The following is an 18,491-nucleotide window of genomic DNA, read 5'->3' as shown; positions in this document are numbered from 1 at the left end:
AGGGTGTGGTTTAAATTCGCTCAAGATATCTCCTTCAACTGACAGTTTCTTATGAATTATTGAGGACCAAAAATCTACTTAATAATTGACAATTTTACTCGTAGTACAGCCGATGAATGTGACACGTGAATGTTTAATGGCTGCATTTCAATGAACAGCCAAAATTGCCCAATTAATTTTTCACATCATTGACGAATTGCTCCAGACTTTTTTATGCTTCAATTTACTGCTGTACCAAGGGCTAAACTGATTGCTGACACGATGAAGAAAGATTGAGGGGGGGAGACAAAAAAAGAACTGTTGAACGAACGCCACTTCCTAGTTATCTCTTTCCCACCACTTTTCGCCCACTTCTTCATCCTGAGACCCTCGAGAGTAACCGCAGAATCAGCAGTGATGCACAGTACGGGGGATCTAAAAATACTGGGCGGAACACATCATAGACCACCGCTGTCTTTGTTTTTTAACGGTGTCTCCCTCGGAAAATCGTCATCGAAAATCTTCAGTCATATGACACTTGAGCGCGAATTACCGTTGGAGCTCGCCTACTCGACACTCGATTTTTTTATCAATTTTTTTTACAGCGAGAGAGTTTAAATTTCCCATTCTTGGCTGATGTCAATTCACGGTGAATGAAGTCTTCTCGAGGATTGACGTGAAAATGATAAATCCAGAGCGATGGATTCACTTGATTATTCTCGTTCTAGGTAAGTAGCCCTAATTGAATGTTCAATTCATTTACCGACCGATAAAATATTTCATAACTTTATGGAGTGGAGTTGATTGGAAATTATGCCCAAGGGCCACTGGATGTGACATCCGCGTTACACACAATACTCGCCTATCATTGTCACGAGGGCTTGATGGGCGAAGAATAAAAAAATTCATTGACGTACGTGGATTGATTATTCACACTCATAAAATAATCAAAGTGGTATTGGACAGGATTAACTTGAAACGATTGACCGCACGGCTACTCCGGTTATTACCGAGTTAAGTTCAATGTCACATTCTCAGGGCCCGACCACGGGCTTTTGTGTCTATAGCATCGTGTTAACGTGACTGTCAGATCAATCATCGTTATTGTTTAAATGAGTTAACGAAGGCGTGGATAGATCTCATTTAGGAGAAAGGAAAGCGCTTGTTGGATTTAATGAGCAATCAGTCATCTTGGATTTTTCAAAAAAATTTCCAATTCCCCATCGAGAGATTTTGGTGAAAATGACGGGCTATTATTTTTTTTCGCTTCAGCCGACGGATTATGTGGCCGCAGTATGTGTGACCCAATTCCGCGATCCACTCCTTGTATTTTCTCTCAGTACACTGAGGAAAAAATTTGTATCGCCGAATATTCGTTTTACTCATGTCAAACTCGAAAATTCATTCGTAATTGGGCTCCCGGGGGTCTGATCATTTTTTTTCTCCATTTATTCCACGAAAATTCGGGTATTTTCGTTCGCACGCCACCAGCATGTCTCTTAATGCAAAAAAAAGCTGCGATAACTCTTGAAAAATCGAATGCAATGATGAGTTTATTTTTCTATTAAAATTCATCCCAACTATTGAACATTTTAATCCGTATTGCATAAATGAATATTAATCATTAAATGAATATTCATGGGGAATGGTAATCTTGTATGGGGCGCTCGATAGAGTCACACGCATAATCAACTATTCGTCAACCTGATTGCACACAGCAAATATCATTTACCATGGGGATGTGACTTCTATCATTAACTGATTCAACATAAATTATGCAATTAAGACTGACATAATAACGGCTTCATGAAAAGGCCCCGGTCCTTGGGAAAACTATTCAGAAAAAAATATTAATTCTCCCGAGAGAGGAGAGAGAACTTTGCATCATTATGCGATTTTAGGAGTAATCGTCAATGAGATTTCCTCTCTGTGTATCAAAGTTGAATAATTAAGAGTGGCACCCGTTGGAAACTGCATAAGCGAGTTCTACTCATACAAATTTGATGCGATACTCTTGATTAATCGAAACCATTAGTAAATTTAATCTTCCAAAGCATGACAAACACTATTGCTGATGATTGAGCAAATTTTCGATGACTCCTCAGTTAATAAAGTGCTCTGCATTACGATTCACTCGGTAAATTCAGTATAGCGTTTTCCGTGAGAATTTAGCGAGCATTGCCCGCAACATTTGACGACTAGGTTGAACTATTAATATCGACCTCGGACTGAAGTCCGCGTTCCTCGTGCTATTTCTCTCACATGTGCGTATGTAAAATTGAGTGAGAAGATTCATAAAATTCCGCCGAACTGGAGGAGTAATTCACCGTGACAAATTCAGAGACAGTCGCTTTACTATTGCTCTCGCAAGGCTCACCGTCACGAAAATAAGCGGATTCTTCAAAGGGAGGTGGGAGGGGGCTGGTACAGGAGTAGAAAAATATATTTTTCTTAATTTTTATTTTTTCTCTCCGTTATTTATTTTTAAACGACAGCCAGCCGAGGGTTGCTCGAATTACTTCCAGAAAGAACATGAATATTCATTACCACGCTACATGTTAAATTAATTATACAATAAATGGTTATATTTAGCGAGCCACCCCGACCACTGGGGAATTTTAGTTGACCGGATATTGTTCGCGGAATATTCGAGATTGCGAAAAATACGAACGACTGCCGGACAATCCCCCCCAGAATTTCCCCACATCCGAACACCGATCGCCAACTATCCGATAAACATGAAAGACGCCATTCACCCCCGAACAATTTTAGCCCGCGAAACTATTCCTCCGGCGATGGGAATGTATATTTTTATAATAACAAGATCGAAGGCTCGTGCTACGCTCGCCCTCTCATGCCATTGTACCTCCCCATGTCGTCACCCAGTGCACTTCGATTTCGATCTCCTTTCGTTTCTCCTTTTAACAGTAAATCGATAGCAAAAACCATTGATACTCTAATTTTCGTAATTTTCCTTCGATTTATCCTCGTACAGGATATCGACTCAATACATCGCCAAATACTGAGTCGGGGGTTGGGGTGGGTCACCGGCGCAGGTTCTCCGCACATCATCTGGACGTCATAAAAAGGGCCAAATAAAGCGGGGAAAAACAGCATTTATGAAGGCTTCCGTGGAGCCCTCGGAGTGCAGCGATTACAATAACATCGGGATGAAATGCTAATGAATGTGGTAAATTATCGGAAAAGGAGGAGCGCGGGGTAGCAGGTAGTCATGCTGTGACAGGAGGTTGACAGGTGGAGTTTTCGCTTTTTTCTCCCCCTCATCCTCGTCGGTAAATTCAAGGGGATCGTAAAAAGTTTTCGTATTTTCCCACAGCGATGTATCTAATTAATTTTACTTATACGTGGGTTATGCTCGCGAGAAAGTTGGTGTCTGTATCAGGTCAGCCACGTACACAACTTTATGTTGTATTCTGTTGCAGTGGGACGTTTTTGCGGTGGAAAAGCCCTGCCATGTATTTTCATTTATGTGTTCACCTTCGGGGTGAGCTGGAGGCAACGATAAACGGGAGGATACATTGGGGAGATACAATAGATAATGCGGGGCTCGATATTGGTAATATATTATTAGTGAGCACCTTGGGAAAAGACATGTGCTCTAAATACAAGGATAAATGCGAAATATCGGGGAAAATGAGATTGCAGGGGAAATAGAAAGGGTTTTCAAGCTTGCGAACAATTGTTCCGTTGCGATTTAATGTCCTCGAGGGCTTCACCCGGCCCTGGGATTTTTTTTTACAAATCGCTGGTTCTCGATGTCAATGACGGTGAAGGCGGAGACTCTAGACTGCTCACTTCTTGATTTACAGTGTTTACTAGCCAGTTTCAGGGGATAACCGCGAATGGGGGCAGACACAATGAATTATTGAGATTTCGAATTAATGTCGAGGTGATAAATCATAAATTGAGGGGTCGTAAAAAGGGCTGTCTCAATTTTACTCACCAAGTCCGTGTTTTCATTTAGGTGACAGTCACAAATGATGTTTTGCTGTTCTGAAAAATCAATGAATTCGCGGAGCCGTTGACAGACAGTAAAAAATACTCTGTCATGACATCACTCGTGGAAAATTTGTCTCATTAAATTCCGCGTAGTGAGGAAATAGATCCGAACATTCTGTTGCCAAAAATATTCGTTGAAAAAAAATTATCTGACGCATTGACCTCTCGACTTCACTAATATATTTATTTAATTTATATAATTATAATCATCTGTACCGTATATTAATTATCAGGGAAATTTTCGCAACGATTTTCAGTACTAAGAAGTCCTGGAATTCTGGAAAAAAATGTTTGCCAGTCCACTAGTTTCATTACTGCCTGAAATTTATCGAACCAAAAACTGAATTTTTTTTATTTTAAGCAACAATTGATTATTGCAACACTCGAGAATCCTGAGAGATCTCTGGAGAAGAAAGAGGTCTCCGTTCGAGGCAGGTGTTCGCACTCTACCCTAAGCGCGTTTAGCTCTGTCGGCGACCTCCTGGTGCCCCATGCGATCCGGTGATTTCTAAACCGTACTTTACCAACAACTGCCAGATTCCCAGTCTGACACACAACTAGATTTTCCCCTTACCATCATGTACACATAATAGTCTACCCGCGCCATACATTCGGGCGTCAAAATAAAAATGAAATGAAATATTTTGTATTTTGAATTTTCTATTGACTGTTGACACGTTCCTCAACCCCTCCGCGATTTATTAAACATCTAAACAATTCCTTAACGTTTAAAAATCTATTGCTTCACAAAAAAAAATACCGAGGGTCTTTTGACAGACTCCATTGAGCCTTAGACTTCGCCGAGTAAAAAATAATTAACTGAGCTATTAATAAAAATAAATTAACAGTCACAATGGCATAGGAGAAGGAGAGACCCTTCGTGGAATTCAATAAATAAATATAATAATAATAAATTAAATAAATGTTAATTTATTTGGAAGTAGATGACGACAGTTGTTATTGTTCGCGAATGAGGGCGAAAAATGAACATTTCCGCTGTTCGTCAACCACATGCCTCGTGTTCTCCTGTTGCTCCGCATGTTTTTTCTTCGTTGTCGGCACATCCCAACGCCTTCGGATTTTTTAAAATAAATTATCTGCTTTTTTTTGACATAGTTATCAATCTCATCAGTCACTCAATATGTCACTCGATCTCAGCAGACGATTTCACCGAGATTTCACCCATATACCCCCATATTTAGACAAAATCACCATTCACGACGACAGAGAACGTGATTGTGATGATCATGAAATCCTAATAGTGCGTGCGTGAGCACGAGATAAAAATTGCGTGCCACACGAAATTATCAACAAATAGGTTTATCACCGGTTCTGTGCTCAGGGGTTGATCTAATTGTCTTCAGGGATACCAACGCCTTGAAGAGACGTCAACCAATTCAAAAACACCTGCGGTCAATGATCGATGCATTAAAAAATTCGAATGGGAAATTAGTCTCTGGAGACGTTGACTCGGAGTCATTCAATTCTGATGACAATTTCGGGGGGAGGAAATTATGGGAGGTATGAATATTTGTACGTCATACTTTCCTGGTAGTATTTCTCGGCCAGACATTGCGTGAGGACATTCTCGGTGCAGTAATTGATCACTTGGATAACTTGGATTCTTTCCTTCCTTTTTTGATTTTTTTTTATTCAGGTAATGTCCATATGTACATTATTTACAATCGTAACAGACTAGTACATGAAAATATATTTTCTATTTTTGATTTTGTGTTAAACAACTGCCACGAATGGCTCTCGCATGCATTGAATATTTTTCTATATTGATTAACAAAAGCTCTCAGGGATCCCGCGCTTTTTGTTGGGGCCTTATTTTTATTATTTTGGTTTTATTGTTTAGAAGAACGATTTTCACAATTGAAGTATAAAAAAGTCCCTCATTATTTGTGTTTTCACAGTACCTCCACTCCGACGGATAAAATCAAAGTCTCCGGACTGTTAGCCTTCGCGGACTCCTGCATTCCTGCTCGTTGACGCTGTCACTTATCCAATATCTGTACACAAAAAAAATATTGCCAGTGCTATTATTATTATATACCCCTAACTATTTGATAGTTTTTTAAATTCGTGGCATTGACATTTTCTGGGCCCGCGATGGTCGAATTTAAATGCAATTAGCAATTCCTCGCGCTTATCGTCGAGTAATTGCACCTGCCATTGATGAAATTTAATGTATATTCTCCAATATATCGTTATGGAGAATTGACTCGTTGACTTTTGTCGGCAGAACATCCCTCACACATCACGGAGAGTCTTGGCAAAAGTCAGAAGCAAGAAATTGGAATTTTTTTCAACACAAAATGTCGCGCCACGTACCAGGTGAGCATGTCGCGAGTGACAGCTAGTACCTGCGACGTAGAATCAAACGGGCGTAAAAACATCTGTAGCTTGTATCGACTCGATGTATTGGTGTAATGTGTAACGTTAACCCCCACTGGAAAACCCAGGGAATTCCATCCACCTTATGCTATCCTGAATGATTGCAAATTTTTTGGGCTCCAACGTTTACAACGTTTTGACGGAAATTCAAGTATTCTATCACCGGACAAAACGGGCTTCATTTTGAAAAATGTTCAAATGCTTTAAATATCGTTAGATGGGAATTTTGAGTGAATACTGGTGACCCAGGGAGGTCAGGCGCCCTGTCGGGGGTTCATACTACCCTGGTTGACCAGTGTTCCGCCCGTTCCAACCCATGACTTCCGGTTTCCGTTTGTATGAAACCGGAGGCGGATCCTCAGTCGTTCTTATATTTATTCTCTCCCGATAGACGTAAGCTTTGGTACTATCTGGTGAGCTGAGATTCGGCTGTACCTGGGGGCCACTGGGGACAATAATTTTTGAAAAAAACATTTGGAAAGTTTATAATTTATGCGACCGAACTTTTGGAGGGATAAAAGGCGGATACAAATTGTTAATTTACATGGAATTTATTTGGAGAAAATATAAATAAAAATTTACTAACAGGAAATAATTGTTTTAAATCATTTTCTACTACACCAGACGATTATTTATATATTTTTTCTTCTTGAGAAGATAAGTTCCATAGAACCATTTTAAAAATCAATATAGAGGCAGAGTCAGTGTTATATTAAAGTCATTATATTGTCGTCGAGAAATAATTAGAGAATTTCATGATTTTTCTATGAATAATTTATTTGTCAACGTTTTTTTTTAATTAAAAGAAAATTTGTACTTCACCCTAATCACATCATAAAGGCCGATAGATCCGCGCACATGACCAGCAAGACACGCATGTCCTATTTGTCCAATCCACCCGATAATACAGATATACCTCCCACCCCTAGTTCCAAACTGTCGCCGGTTGCTCCTCCACCCTTGCACAAGGGATGGAAGGGGTTAACCACTGGCTATCGACCTCCTCGGGTCTCTGCATCCCTGTCCCAGTGGCGGGCATCCGCGACGCTTCGGCCTCTCGAAAGAAGCTGAAAAAAAAGGCTGATGCATCTTTTTTCGGTGAGAACACTTCAGTCTAGCTCAATTTCAACCAGCACCGCTGACGATCCTTGGGACCATGGAAAACCCGGTCACTTAAGCAGCGTCGCGTCTCACTGGTGCCAGGATTCCAGGAGGTACCAAGCAGGTTGTCCACTGGATGCGTTACCATTGGGCACTTTATCCATCGTCAGTGAGGCGTCATGTGGTAGTGATACTCCTAGCGTATGACAGCCTCTCACTCTCCCGCCGATTCGTGCGATTCATTTTATTTTATTTTTTTCCGATGGATTTTTTTTTCCAAGGGAATACTTTTTCTCTGTCTACACCGCGGCATATTCATATATACTCTCTCTGTTACATAGGAAGGGTGACATATGTCACATGGGGGTCAAATGTCATTAATCGCTGGCGAAATCGATTTTACGCAGTTCAGAGGGTGGAGCGCATGCACTTTCATGTTGATAATTAATTTGATTTCTGATATACTGATGATGACAATGATGACGGTCATGATGATAATGATATTATTAGTTGTAATGTCTACAATGAATTATTTAAATTTTTTCATTTGAAATCAGCCACGAAATCGTAAATTCAAGGAATCATTGTGGACAATTACCCAGTTTTTAATTAATTTCTTGTAATCTAAGGGAGATAGCAGAATTGTTATCATAACCTTTTTTGTAGAGAAAATTGAGCTTTACAAAAAAGTCTATTACAAAAATTTTGATATCTCCCTTAGTTTCGGAGATATTTTGAAAAAACGGAGAGCCAAATTTTTTCGGTTTACCACGTCAAAATAAATCAGAAAAAATAGGGCTTTATTTAAATAAATATTAATTTAATACATAAACAAATACAGAAATTTATTTATTTATTAATTAGTGGGTTTAACAATCCATCGTGGAAATAAATAAAAAATTTTTAACGTAAAAATTGATGCAATCAAGCCATAAGGTAAGAAACATTAAGTCTGGCCACTTATTGAGGCTTGAATTCGGTGCCAGAACGTTCGGGATGTATTAGGAGACTAGGAGGTGCAAAGAGCTCTATCGCAGACGTGCCACCTACTTGCACATCATATGCTCCTAATACACGGGAAGAAATTCTGGCCCGAAATATTGCCTCTGCCTCCATTTATCGGGCTTCAATTCAGTCCTAGCGCATACGATATGTACCAGGAGAACATGATACACATAGAGCTCTATCTCACCGGGGCGTGCCACCTACTCGCGCATCATATATTCCTAATACGCGCGACGATTTTCTATTTCGAATATTTGCCTCTACTTTCGTTTATCGGGGTTGTGCCACCTACACACACACTCTGTGCTCCTGATCTATCGGAAGAAATCCTGTCTCTGCTTTCGTTTGTCGAACGAAAATTCAGTTCTGAAACACACGATATGTATCAGGAGAACATGAAATCGAAAGAGTTTTCATACTCATGACCGACCGGGTGCTGCCTTATGGGCTCCTGATACGTCTGACAATATTCGGGTTCGAAATACTGTCTCTACTTCATTTTAGCCGCCTCAAAGGCTGTTCAAAAACACTCGATATGTATCCGGAGAGCAGGAGGTTGTAGAAGTCAGACAGGTCGCCTCTCTTTGCATTTACCGGGCTTGAATTCGGTTTTGAAACATAGGATATGTATTAGGAGAACATGATAGATAGGGAGCCATAGCACGCTTGGGCGTGCCACCTACTCATACATTCTGTGTTCCTAATGCGCGCGACAATTTCCTGCCGTGAATATCAGCCCTGCTTCCATTTATTCAGCTCTAAAACATCCGCGATGTATTAGGAGAACATGATATACAAAGAGCATTCGCTGTTCCGCCGTGCCACCTACTTGTGCATCATATATCCCTGATACCTATGAACGGTTTGCGGTTCAAATAATGCCGGTGGGTCCGTTTGTTCGGCTCGAAAATCTGTAAGATGTATCAGGAGAGCATGATGATAAAGGAAGCGCTGGGGTTTTTTGCGTGCCACCTACTCTTACATTCTATGTTCCTGATACATTTGAAGATATTCTGGTTCAAATAATGGCACTGGGCCGGTTTATTCGGGTCTGAAATGTGAGAAATGTATCCGGAGAACATGATATTCGAAGAGGCGTTCTCTCCTGGTTGTGCCACCTACTCGCACATCCTATGTTCCTAATACAATCGGGTATTGCCTGCTTCGAAAATTGTCGCTGGATTCATTTATTGAAGGTTGAATTCGGTTTGAAAATGTGCGTGGTGTATTAGGAGAGTAGGATATAGAAAGAGGTTTACACATGTACATGTATACTTTTTAATATGATGTGCTCCTGGCATTTAAATTCAAATATTTGGTCTCGAAAAATCGCTGAAAGTAACAGGATCATAGGAGTAGTAAAGAGGTATCTGCGATTTCGCGCTTAAACGTGGCGGGAAATAACGTTCAATTCAAATGATCCATCAGAAAAAAATCAGATTTATTTATGTAATTTTTAATAGAAATGAATACTGTACATGGGATTATATACATTATGTACTAAATAAAGGGGAGGGAATTTTTTTACAAAATGGCGGGTTTTTTAATGGGAAATATGGTAAAAAAAATGTAAATTCAATATAATTTTCTGTCGAAAAATATTTTTATTGAAAAATATTATTTATTACATGAGTTTTTCCTGGAAAAATTATTTATGAAGAACAATGTTAAAAGGGCGTATGTACGTGGGAGTCATATATACGATGTGTTTGAAAATACGAGGAAAAATTCCTAATAAAATACAGGAAAAGGGAAAATCCTGACAAAATGAACTCGATATGGCGGCAGCAGTAGAATAAAATAATGAAAGAGAAATGAAAGCGCCACACAGACTAAAAATTTACCACCGCTGATAGATAAACCCCTAGTAGACAGATGTTGAACGTCATCTCGAAATACGATTCAATCCCGCAGCATCTTGATGTCATCTCTCAGCAGAGTTTAGGCAGTGATTATTCATCTATTTCGCATTCTCCTCGGCATGTCAATTTAATCATCTCTTCATTAATTGAAATGTATGAAGTAATTTCCAATAATTCTGCTGTCGTTGTGCAACATCGTAGTTTATGTAACATGATATTTATGGAATATTCCCTTCACATTGTGTGGAGTTACGTCGGAAAACATCTACTCGATAGAGAATTGTGTCAGCTAGCAACAACTTTAGAATGTTTTACTTCTTCACTAGTCTGTTAACTTAATCTACTGACGCTAGAGAAGTGAGTGGCAAATTACCGAAATAGGCAACCACAGTGGTTCATCCATTTCGTACTTGTCATCTCCTTACCATCTCTACTCTCCTAGTAACTTCTAGACTGCGGAGCAAGTGACGAAGCAATAGGTGCAACAACGCCTCAGGGAGAAAACGTGCGAAAAAAAATGAATTTTACCAGTACAACAATGACGATTTGACAATTCAAAAAATATTTTGAAGTATCACTATTCTAAAAAGGACCAAAGGACCATATGAGCCCTTGCCCTTTATTTTTTTTTCAAAGTACACTTTACCTCAAACGTATTAAGCGACTGGTGAATTTCCATTAGAACTCTAATTAATTAAAAAGTTTGAAATAATCCCCAAGCACATCTTTATACACACCAGCCCAGAAATTTACCCGATCTTTGAAGACTGACGTCTTCATGGCGAGATTGTCGTTGATTTCCAGGTAATTTCCATTATCGCCCATCGGTTCCCACTTGACTTTAACCGAGCTCATGGTAACGGTGGGATTCCTGAAATAGAACCCATAATTAATCAAATCCACGATAATTTATACAGCTTATTTTCATTATTTCACATTCCAATGAAACATTACATAATGATATAAAGTAATAAATACCCCTCTTTAGCAAAATCCGTCCACATCTCTATCATCTGATCAGTCAGAGTTTCCACACGTGAACCAGCCTGTAATTTATTCTGGAGGGCATTCGAATAGAAAAGATATGTCATATCATCTCCGTGCACGATCCCTAAAAGAAGAGAAAATTTATTTTTCTTTTTGTATAATTATTTTTTTAAGAATATTTTTCATAAAAAAAATATCTTTAGGATTACCTCCCTCCATCTTGAACAAGGCTTTCATAAATCCAAATGGGGCTTCGAAGTTGAATAAATACTGATAAACAGGGCTAGTCAATCGTGAATTCATGACTTTAGCCGTTAACATGGATCCGCAGCCGAAGAAAACATCAGTCAAAAGATTAGTCAACTCCATAGTCGTTCCCTCACCCACTTCTTTATCACCGAAATAAAATTTTTTGATGGACTCCCCGATCATTTTCATCTGATCTGAGTCTGTCATGTTGAGATCCTTGGGGAGGAATAGCTGGAAATTGTCTTTGAAATTCGAAACCATCGGCAGGACCACTGGACAGACAAATATTCAAAATTTTTTTGCGTCCAAATACTTCAGTGGAAATTATGAAATTTTTTTCTTACTTGGTGTGAATAATCCACCCTCTTGGGAAGTCGTACCAATCATGGTGTCGACGTCAGCCACCCTTCCTGACTTTAACAGCACCCATGGGTCCGCTGGAAGGAACTTTTCTTGACCGAAATCTGTCTCCACGGACGGCAGGAACCAATGCATGTCGCCACGCAAAAAGTTCTACAAAAATTAAGTTTCGATAGTTATCAATAGTTATAACTTATTAATATATCTTCTCAAAGTCTTCCCTACTGAATAAAATCATTCAATATATTACCAGAGTATGCGCCAGTTCGACGCTAGCTTCGACAATTTGGGGGGTAGGAATGTTACTGAGTTTCTCCACCAATTCCGTAGTATCCGCTGTCTTAATACCAAGTTTATCAGCAAGTGCCATTGCATCTTCCCTCGGAGTATAGGAAATGGCCCAAGAATTTGCCACCGAACCACTCTGAATAATTGCTCGTTTAAACAGCCCTGTGTTTCCACGCGAAAGAATATTAGCATAAAATCGATCCCATTAGCATTTACGCTTCAAAAAAAAATGCACAGAGGGAAGAATTCATTACAAATTGAACAGCGAATAATTAAATTAAATGATTTCCCTAATAATAAACGAATAACATAATTCGATACCTTCCGACATCGGTGAAATCATGTGATATTGAACCGACGCAGCGCCAGAGCTGACGCCGAACAATGTCACTCGATTAGAGCATCCACCGAAATTTCGAATATTATTGCGAATCCAGTTCAGCGCCAGAACTTGGTCCTTCAAACCGACATTCCCCGGCGCATTAGCATCTCCAGTATTGAGGAATCCTGATCGCAGCAGAATATTAGAATATTTGAATACTCGATTTATTCCAACACGACCTTCAGTTACTCACCAACTGCTCCCAATCGGAAATTCACTGTTACCAAAATGACATCTTTCTCGAGGAGAAAATCTGGCCCGAAGAGATCATCATCACCGGAGCCTCCTGTGAATCCGCCAGGGTGGAAGTACACCATCACTGCTTTGCCACTTCCTGCCTGAATAGTTGGAGTATAAACGTTCAAAAAGAGACAATCCTCGTCTCCAACGAGTTTCTGCTGCACCATACAGAAGAAAACACAAGTGTTTCCATGTTTTGTGGCGTCTCTCACTCCAGTCCAACCCCCTGCGAGCTCAGAAATCTACAATTTTGTTCATTAATTTTTTTAAACAGTCGGCGTGCCGATGTGGGTCGAAACCACTGGGTTTTGCGAATCCCAGAGGCTCCAGCGAGTGAATAATTAATGCAAAATTAGTTATTTCTCGATGGTTCGTCCTTGGAGCTTTCAATTTGCGAGCTACAAATTTTTTTATCAAATAAGTTTCAAATCGGTTTTTCAATTATTGTTAAATGACATTAAATAGTTGAAAAAACATATTACTTTGAATTTATTGGCCCCAGTCATAGGTTTCGCATAAGGTATTCCCTTGAAGCTGTAATATTCCACTCCATTTCGAATGGTTTTTGTTTTCACCCCTCTGAGGGCCCCTTGAGAGATGGACACCTCAACTTCATCAGCCCCACGGGATAATCCCAATGCCAAGCAGCAAACAATTATTCGTATCAACCACATCGCGATGCTCACAACAAAACTCTTTTTTTTTAGGCCTCAGTCGTGGTTTTTATAGTTTCTGTCAATGAAAATTGATTGAGAGTTAGGAACAGGACATTGTGTAACCGTGACGCAGTATGACTTGCATGATCCAATGAAAATGAAATGGACTCGATGGATGAGTATTCAATAATTTGTCACGATAAACAACCGATCAGGATGCATGAAAAAAATACTACCATGTAAATACCCCGATTAACAATCAAATACCATTTTTTTTGCAAGACAAATGGTTCAGAAATCATTATCAACTCGAGGCCATTTGCAATCCCCAACGTATTAAATTATCTGATTCGGTTTTTTTTTATTGGGCATTAAACAAGGTCATCCCAGAGATTTTTTTCGCATTTTTCTCATTAATTTTGTTGAACCCTCTTCTTGTTCCTTTTTTCCGTCGAATATTGCGATCGCAAATATAAAACCGCGCCTAAGGGGCTACCTTGTATCCTCAATCGGGGGCGTAGCTCAGATGGTAGAGCGCTCGCTTAGCATGCGAGAGGTACCGGGATCGATACCCGGCGCCTCCAAATTTTTTTTTTTTTTTTTGAAAATTATTCCACTCAACATTGAATGAGTATATTTTTTAAATCATCATCATCAGGACTGCTATTAAATCAAGGCGGATATGGAATAACTCAAGTTGCCCTAAATTACAATGGCTCACCGAGAACAGGCTGTCCAGGTGGGAGAAACGCCAGCAAGCCAATTGATCGGTATGATTCGTCCATCATGCTCCGACAATTACGATCCGAAATGATTCGCATGACATCCGTACAGGATAAGCCCCTCGATGGATATATTGTGACTTCCAACGATGATCACCAGGTAATGATGCCTATTTCATGGTTCTATATTTATCGAGATTAAATGAAACGATTCAATGAAAAAAAAAATTTCAGAGCTCGATTCCATTATCACATGCACGGAAGGCCCCCCCGGAGGTATTTTTCATCAAATAATAATTATGTTTTCGTGGATTTTTATTGTCAACATAACCGAGTTAATGGCTTCGCGTGATTTAAAACAACTAATGGGCTTTCAATTACCAGAAAAAATCATCAAGACGACAACTACTATTTTTCCGCACGGTAAAATTATGCCCCTGTCTTTACCTGATTTCAGAGCGAAACCGTTTTGCCCCACTATATGAGACGTGAGTTCCTCACGGGATTTCGTGGTAGTGCTGGAGAAGCTCTGATAACCGGAAATAAAGCCGTCCTGTGGACCGATGGGAGATATCACATTCAGGCAGATCATCAACTGGACTGTAATTGGATTCTCATGGAATACGGCCACGAAAGCGTAAGTACGAGCATTAGTCCAAGTCCCGCCGTAGGATGAAGTCCGTAGGCCCTACCAGTAGAGGGCGTATCGCCGTATTTTTTTTCCCAAACCAAAGATCGTTGAGGAGTCGATGTAAGGCCTGACCATGGCTTGAAACATTAAGATCATACTTCACAGGATCATTTCTGTAGTATATCTTCACATTTTCTCTACTCAACAGTGGAGTTGATGCAGCCATGATGAAGAGGTATAACCCTCTTCCCTGAGCGTGAGGACGACTCGTAGACTTGAATTTAATTCGAGTCTGCAGTCATCGATGATCGTTCACCTTCCATACTCTGTATGGGAGGCCTGGGAAGTGGGTATTCTGAGTGGTATTTTTTATTTAATATAATCAAAAAAAAATATTCTAGGGAAATTAATTGTATCTGGTTCATTCAATAGGTCCCCTCCATGACCCAGTGGTTGAAACAAGAATTTCAGAATAACTCTGATGCTCGTATAGGAGCTGATCCCAAATTAATTCCAGCGAAAACTTGGCTCGATTGGGAAAAAGAATTGGGTAATTACGTGATAATTATCTGATAATATTTTTAAATCCTAATTATTCATTTCCGTTCCTTATTCCATTGAGACTATTTTACTATTTACCTTACACAGCGGAATGGTCGATACACCTCGTTGCTGTCCATAAAAACCTCATCGACATAATCTGGCAAGTGAATCGTACAGCAGACATTAATCATCCCGCCTACGAATTGAAAAATGAATTCGCGGGTAAATCATGGCTTGAAAAAATTCACCAAGTCAGATGTCTCATGGAGAATGCATCTGCCGATGGCCTCGTTATCACAGCACTGGATGATATCGCTTGGCTGTTGAATATAAGGGGTTGGGACCTCCCCAATACCCCAGTGCTCAGGGCATACGTCGTACTAACTCCTGAAGCTATTCTTCTTTACACCGATCGGAAAAAAATCAAAAGAAGTGTTGATTTACATTTGAAAACCGATGGCTGTTACTACGCTGACTGTGTGAGGTAGAAAATTCGCAATCATGTCTAGTCTTATCCAATATTTACCAGAAATAAATTCTATGGGGGGTGGGGCAAAATAGGCCCCCAAAGAACGTAAAAAAAAATGTTTAAATGACTTCTAGCCACTAGACTCGATGAAATTAATCATGTTGCCCTCCTTTCTATTTACTATTTACAGAATAGTTAATTACTCAGATATCTGGAATGATCTACGAACACTGTCCCAATCATGGACGAAGGTCTGGTTACCCTCACCCTGTGGCTACGCCCAAGGTGTATCGAGGCAGATATACGTATCTGTAAGTGGAATAAAAATCAATCGAGTGGAAATAAAAAATTCTGTCTTATGATCCTAAATAAAAAACCTTTCCCTCAGATTCCACTGACAAAACGTTTGTTCAAACCCTCACCCATCATTGCCCTGCGAGCCGTAAAAAATGATATTGAAAAAAATGGAATGAGACGAGCTCATATTAGAGATGCGGTTGTGATGTGTGATTTTTTGGCTGATATGGAGTTCCAGATGAGTATCAATGAAAAAGAATGGGATGAAATGCAAGTTGTGAGAGCTATCAACAGCTTTAGATTTGAAATGGATTATAATCAGGGCATTGCATTTCCAACAATCGTTGGATATGGAGAGCATGGGGCACAACCGCATTATGAACCCACTGAGAGGACTAGTGCCCTCGTTGGAAGAGACTCGACGTTGGTCATTGATTCGGGAGGACAGTATTTCGGTGGAAAAATTATATTCATTTTCTGGGGAATTTTGAATGAATAAAATACGGGACAAAATGGAATTTAAATAATTTGAAGGGAATTCTGATTGTTAATTGAAAAATAAGTTTCTTCCAAGAGTTCCATTTTACCCCACGTGCTCCTAGACACTCGAAAGGATAACTCGAATTTTCTCATGTCAGATGGAACAACCGACGTAACAAGAACTTTTCATTTTGGGGAGCCAACTGAGGAGCAGAGGAGGGCATACACCCAAGTTCTCATTGGTTCCATTCAATTGGCATCAATGGTATTCCCCGCTGATCTGAGGACTGATCAGCTCGATGTCTTCGCGAGAGAGCCTCTTTGGAAAGCTGGATACGATTACATGCACGGCACTGGTCACGGAATAGGACATTTTCTTTCCGTTCATGAGTGTTGGTCACAATTTTTTCAATTAATGAGTGAAAATTAAAATAATGCAAGTGCGTATATCACCCGAATTTTTTTAACAATTTCCAGCTCCCATTAGCGTCTCGTATATTCAAAATACTACGATCACACCGGGATGCAGCACACGCCTGCAGCCGGGGAACTTTTTGTCAAACGAACCGGGATATTATAGCAATGGAAAATTTGGAATTCGATTAGAAAATGTTCTCGAAGTTGTTGAGGCGGTGAGTGAATTAGATTAATATAATTAATTCAATTGAATGGCATTTCCCAGGATATTCCATTTCATTATCTTTGGAATTAATGGCTCATTTCTCTTTCAGGAGATAAAAAATGCGAAATTACTGAAATTTCGAGATGTCACGCTGGTGCCTTATGAACCTAAACTTATCGATATCAGAATGCTGAATAAATCTCACGTAAGCAATCGCATAAAAAAATCGTTACAAGAGGTTTGAAGGTCGTGGGCTACAGGGGAAAATTATTTAGAAATACTGGAGAAGGTCTATTGATAAATTAATAAACAGATATAGAAATATTCAAGTAGCCCATGACGTTCAAAGGCCATTAAAAATTTTGGAATTCACCAAAAAAATTGTCGCACACAGCGAAAATGGCTCAACAACTACAACAGACGAATTAGGGAAGAAGTTGGTCCTGAAATACTGAAAAAATATAAAATGGAGGCATACCAGTGGATGGAGAAGCGAACGCGAAGCATTCCGGAGGAGGGTGAAGTAGATGTTAATTATTTCACGGGAGATTCCAACTCCATACTCTCGAAGAATTCGCATTTACTCATTATTCTTGTGATATTCTTTCATAGATGGCACGGTCAGTAGCTCATCTCTACCTGCGATAACGAGGCTTCCGATATTAATTGATCTTCTCCAATATTTCTATTCCAGGTGCATTCACGATCTGCAGCTGAGAATCAAACAGCATTGGATATTGCATTTAAGTACAATTCGTTATTATAAATTTTGTAGAAAAGCTTGAACTACTTTATTAAAAATCTGATAGCTCAATTTTTTTTAGAAAAATATATTTATGAGAAAATTCTATTGACTTTTCCTACTTAATTTTCCCGTACCCGTAAAACCCACTTCTCTGATATATTTTACATTACGAAGATGGAAAACCCGGACCTCGAATAAACCCTGTCCGTATTAATAATGAAAATCTATAGTTTCGAGGAAAAATTTTCCACTTTGTGATAAAAAATTAACCACCGGTGGAAGAGAAAAAGACTAAACCAACTGTCGACGAGTTGAAATCAATAATTAAAACTATCGGAAAGCCGTACGTTTATTATATCTTTTTAGTCTTTCCAATTTTCCCGTAAACAACAACTTTTCCTCCATTTTTCGTCGACCGAGGGCAATAACGGATTATCTGGCGGCTAAGCTGGC

At 39.5% G+C, this 18,491-nt stretch overlaps 2 protein-coding genes and 2 non-coding genes across 5 annotated transcripts; 3 read left to right on the top strand and 1 right to left on the bottom strand.

Moving 5' to 3' along the window:
• The first annotated feature begins 122 nt into the window (after nt 1–122).
• Nucleotides 123–18,474, top strand: LOC135167922 (xaa-Pro aminopeptidase ApepP-like). Of its 2 annotated transcripts, XM_064131648.1 has the most exons (13): nt 123–707; nt 14,188–14,411; nt 14,486–14,527; nt 14,709–14,888; nt 15,315–15,432; nt 15,531–15,909; nt 16,085–16,205; nt 16,283–16,646; nt 16,830–17,063; nt 17,149–17,303; nt 17,403–17,498; nt 17,688–17,913; nt 17,988–18,474. In XM_064131648.1, the coding sequence occupies exons 1-13, from the start codon at nt 662–664 to the stop codon at nt 18,008–18,010; spliced, it is 2,208 nt and encodes a 735-aa protein (XP_063987718.1). In that variant the 5' UTR covers nt 123–661; the 3' UTR covers nt 18,011–18,474. The 2 variants fall into 2 exon arrangements, with proteins under 2 accessions (XP_063987718.1, XP_063987719.1); XM_064131649.1 differs by lacking the exon at nt 14,486–14,527 and having other exon boundaries at nt 127–707.
• On the bottom strand, nt 10,946–13,584 carry LOC135167926 (esterase FE4-like). Its single transcript, XM_064131653.1, has 8 exons — nt 13,356–13,584; nt 12,827–13,115; nt 12,573–12,758; nt 12,214–12,413; nt 11,948–12,116; nt 11,564–11,875; nt 11,346–11,478; nt 10,946–11,238 (listed from the first exon to the last, which is right to left on the bottom strand). The coding sequence occupies exons 1-8, from the start codon at nt 13,545–13,547 to the stop codon at nt 11,058–11,060; spliced, it is 1,662 nt and encodes a 553-aa protein (XP_063987723.1). The 5' UTR covers nt 13,548–13,584; the 3' UTR covers nt 10,946–11,057.
• Nucleotides 14,041–14,113, top strand: Trnaa-agc (transfer RNA alanine (anticodon AGC)). The gene has a single exon. It is a non-coding gene; the product is annotated as a tRNA-Ala (tRNA).
• Nucleotides 15,031–15,246, top strand: LOC135168257 (small nucleolar RNA U3). Its single transcript, XR_010300016.1, has one exon. It is a non-coding gene; the product is annotated as a small nucleolar RNA U3 (small nucleolar RNA).
• Nucleotides 18,475–18,491: the final 17 nt, after the last annotated feature.

This window comes from Diachasmimorpha longicaudata, chromosome 12 (genome assembly GCF_034640455.1).
Source record: "Diachasmimorpha longicaudata isolate KC_UGA_2023 chromosome 12, iyDiaLong2, whole genome shotgun sequence".
In the NCBI taxonomy this organism is placed as follows: Eukaryota; Metazoa; Arthropoda; class Insecta; order Hymenoptera; family Braconidae; genus Diachasmimorpha; species Diachasmimorpha longicaudata.
The sequence above is the reverse complement of the archived record's forward strand: the minus strand, read 5'-3'. Positions and strand labels throughout refer to the sequence as shown.

What these genes read in the sequence shown, in the direction of transcription:
- LOC135167922 (XM_064131648.1), top strand. Translation starts at nt 662, where the DNA reads ATGATAAATCCAGAGCGATGGATTCACTTGATTATTCTCGTTCTAG. An exon ending in CTTGATTATTCTCGTTCTAG is followed by an intron (nt 708 to 14,187) that starts GTAAGTAGCCCT and finishes CATCATCATCAG; the next exon opens with GACTGCTATTAAATCAAGGC. An exon ending in TACTACGCTGACTGTGTGAG is followed by an intron (nt 15,910 to 16,084) that starts GTAGAAAATTCG and finishes TACTATTTACAG; the next exon opens with AATAGTTAATTACTCAGATA.
- LOC135167926 (XM_064131653.1), bottom strand. Translation starts at nt 13,547, where the DNA reads ATGTGGTTGATACGAATAATTGTTTGCTGCTTGGCATTGGGATTATCC. An exon ending in GGGTGGATTATTCACACCAA is followed by an intron (nt 11,876 to 11,947) that starts GTAAGAAAAAAA and finishes TTGTCTGTCCAG; the next exon opens with TGGTCCTGCCGATGGTTTCG. An exon ending in ACGGATTTTGCTAAAGAGGG is followed by an intron (nt 11,239 to 11,345) that starts GTATTTATTACT and finishes GTTCTATTTCAG; the next exon opens with GAATCCCACCGTTACCATGA.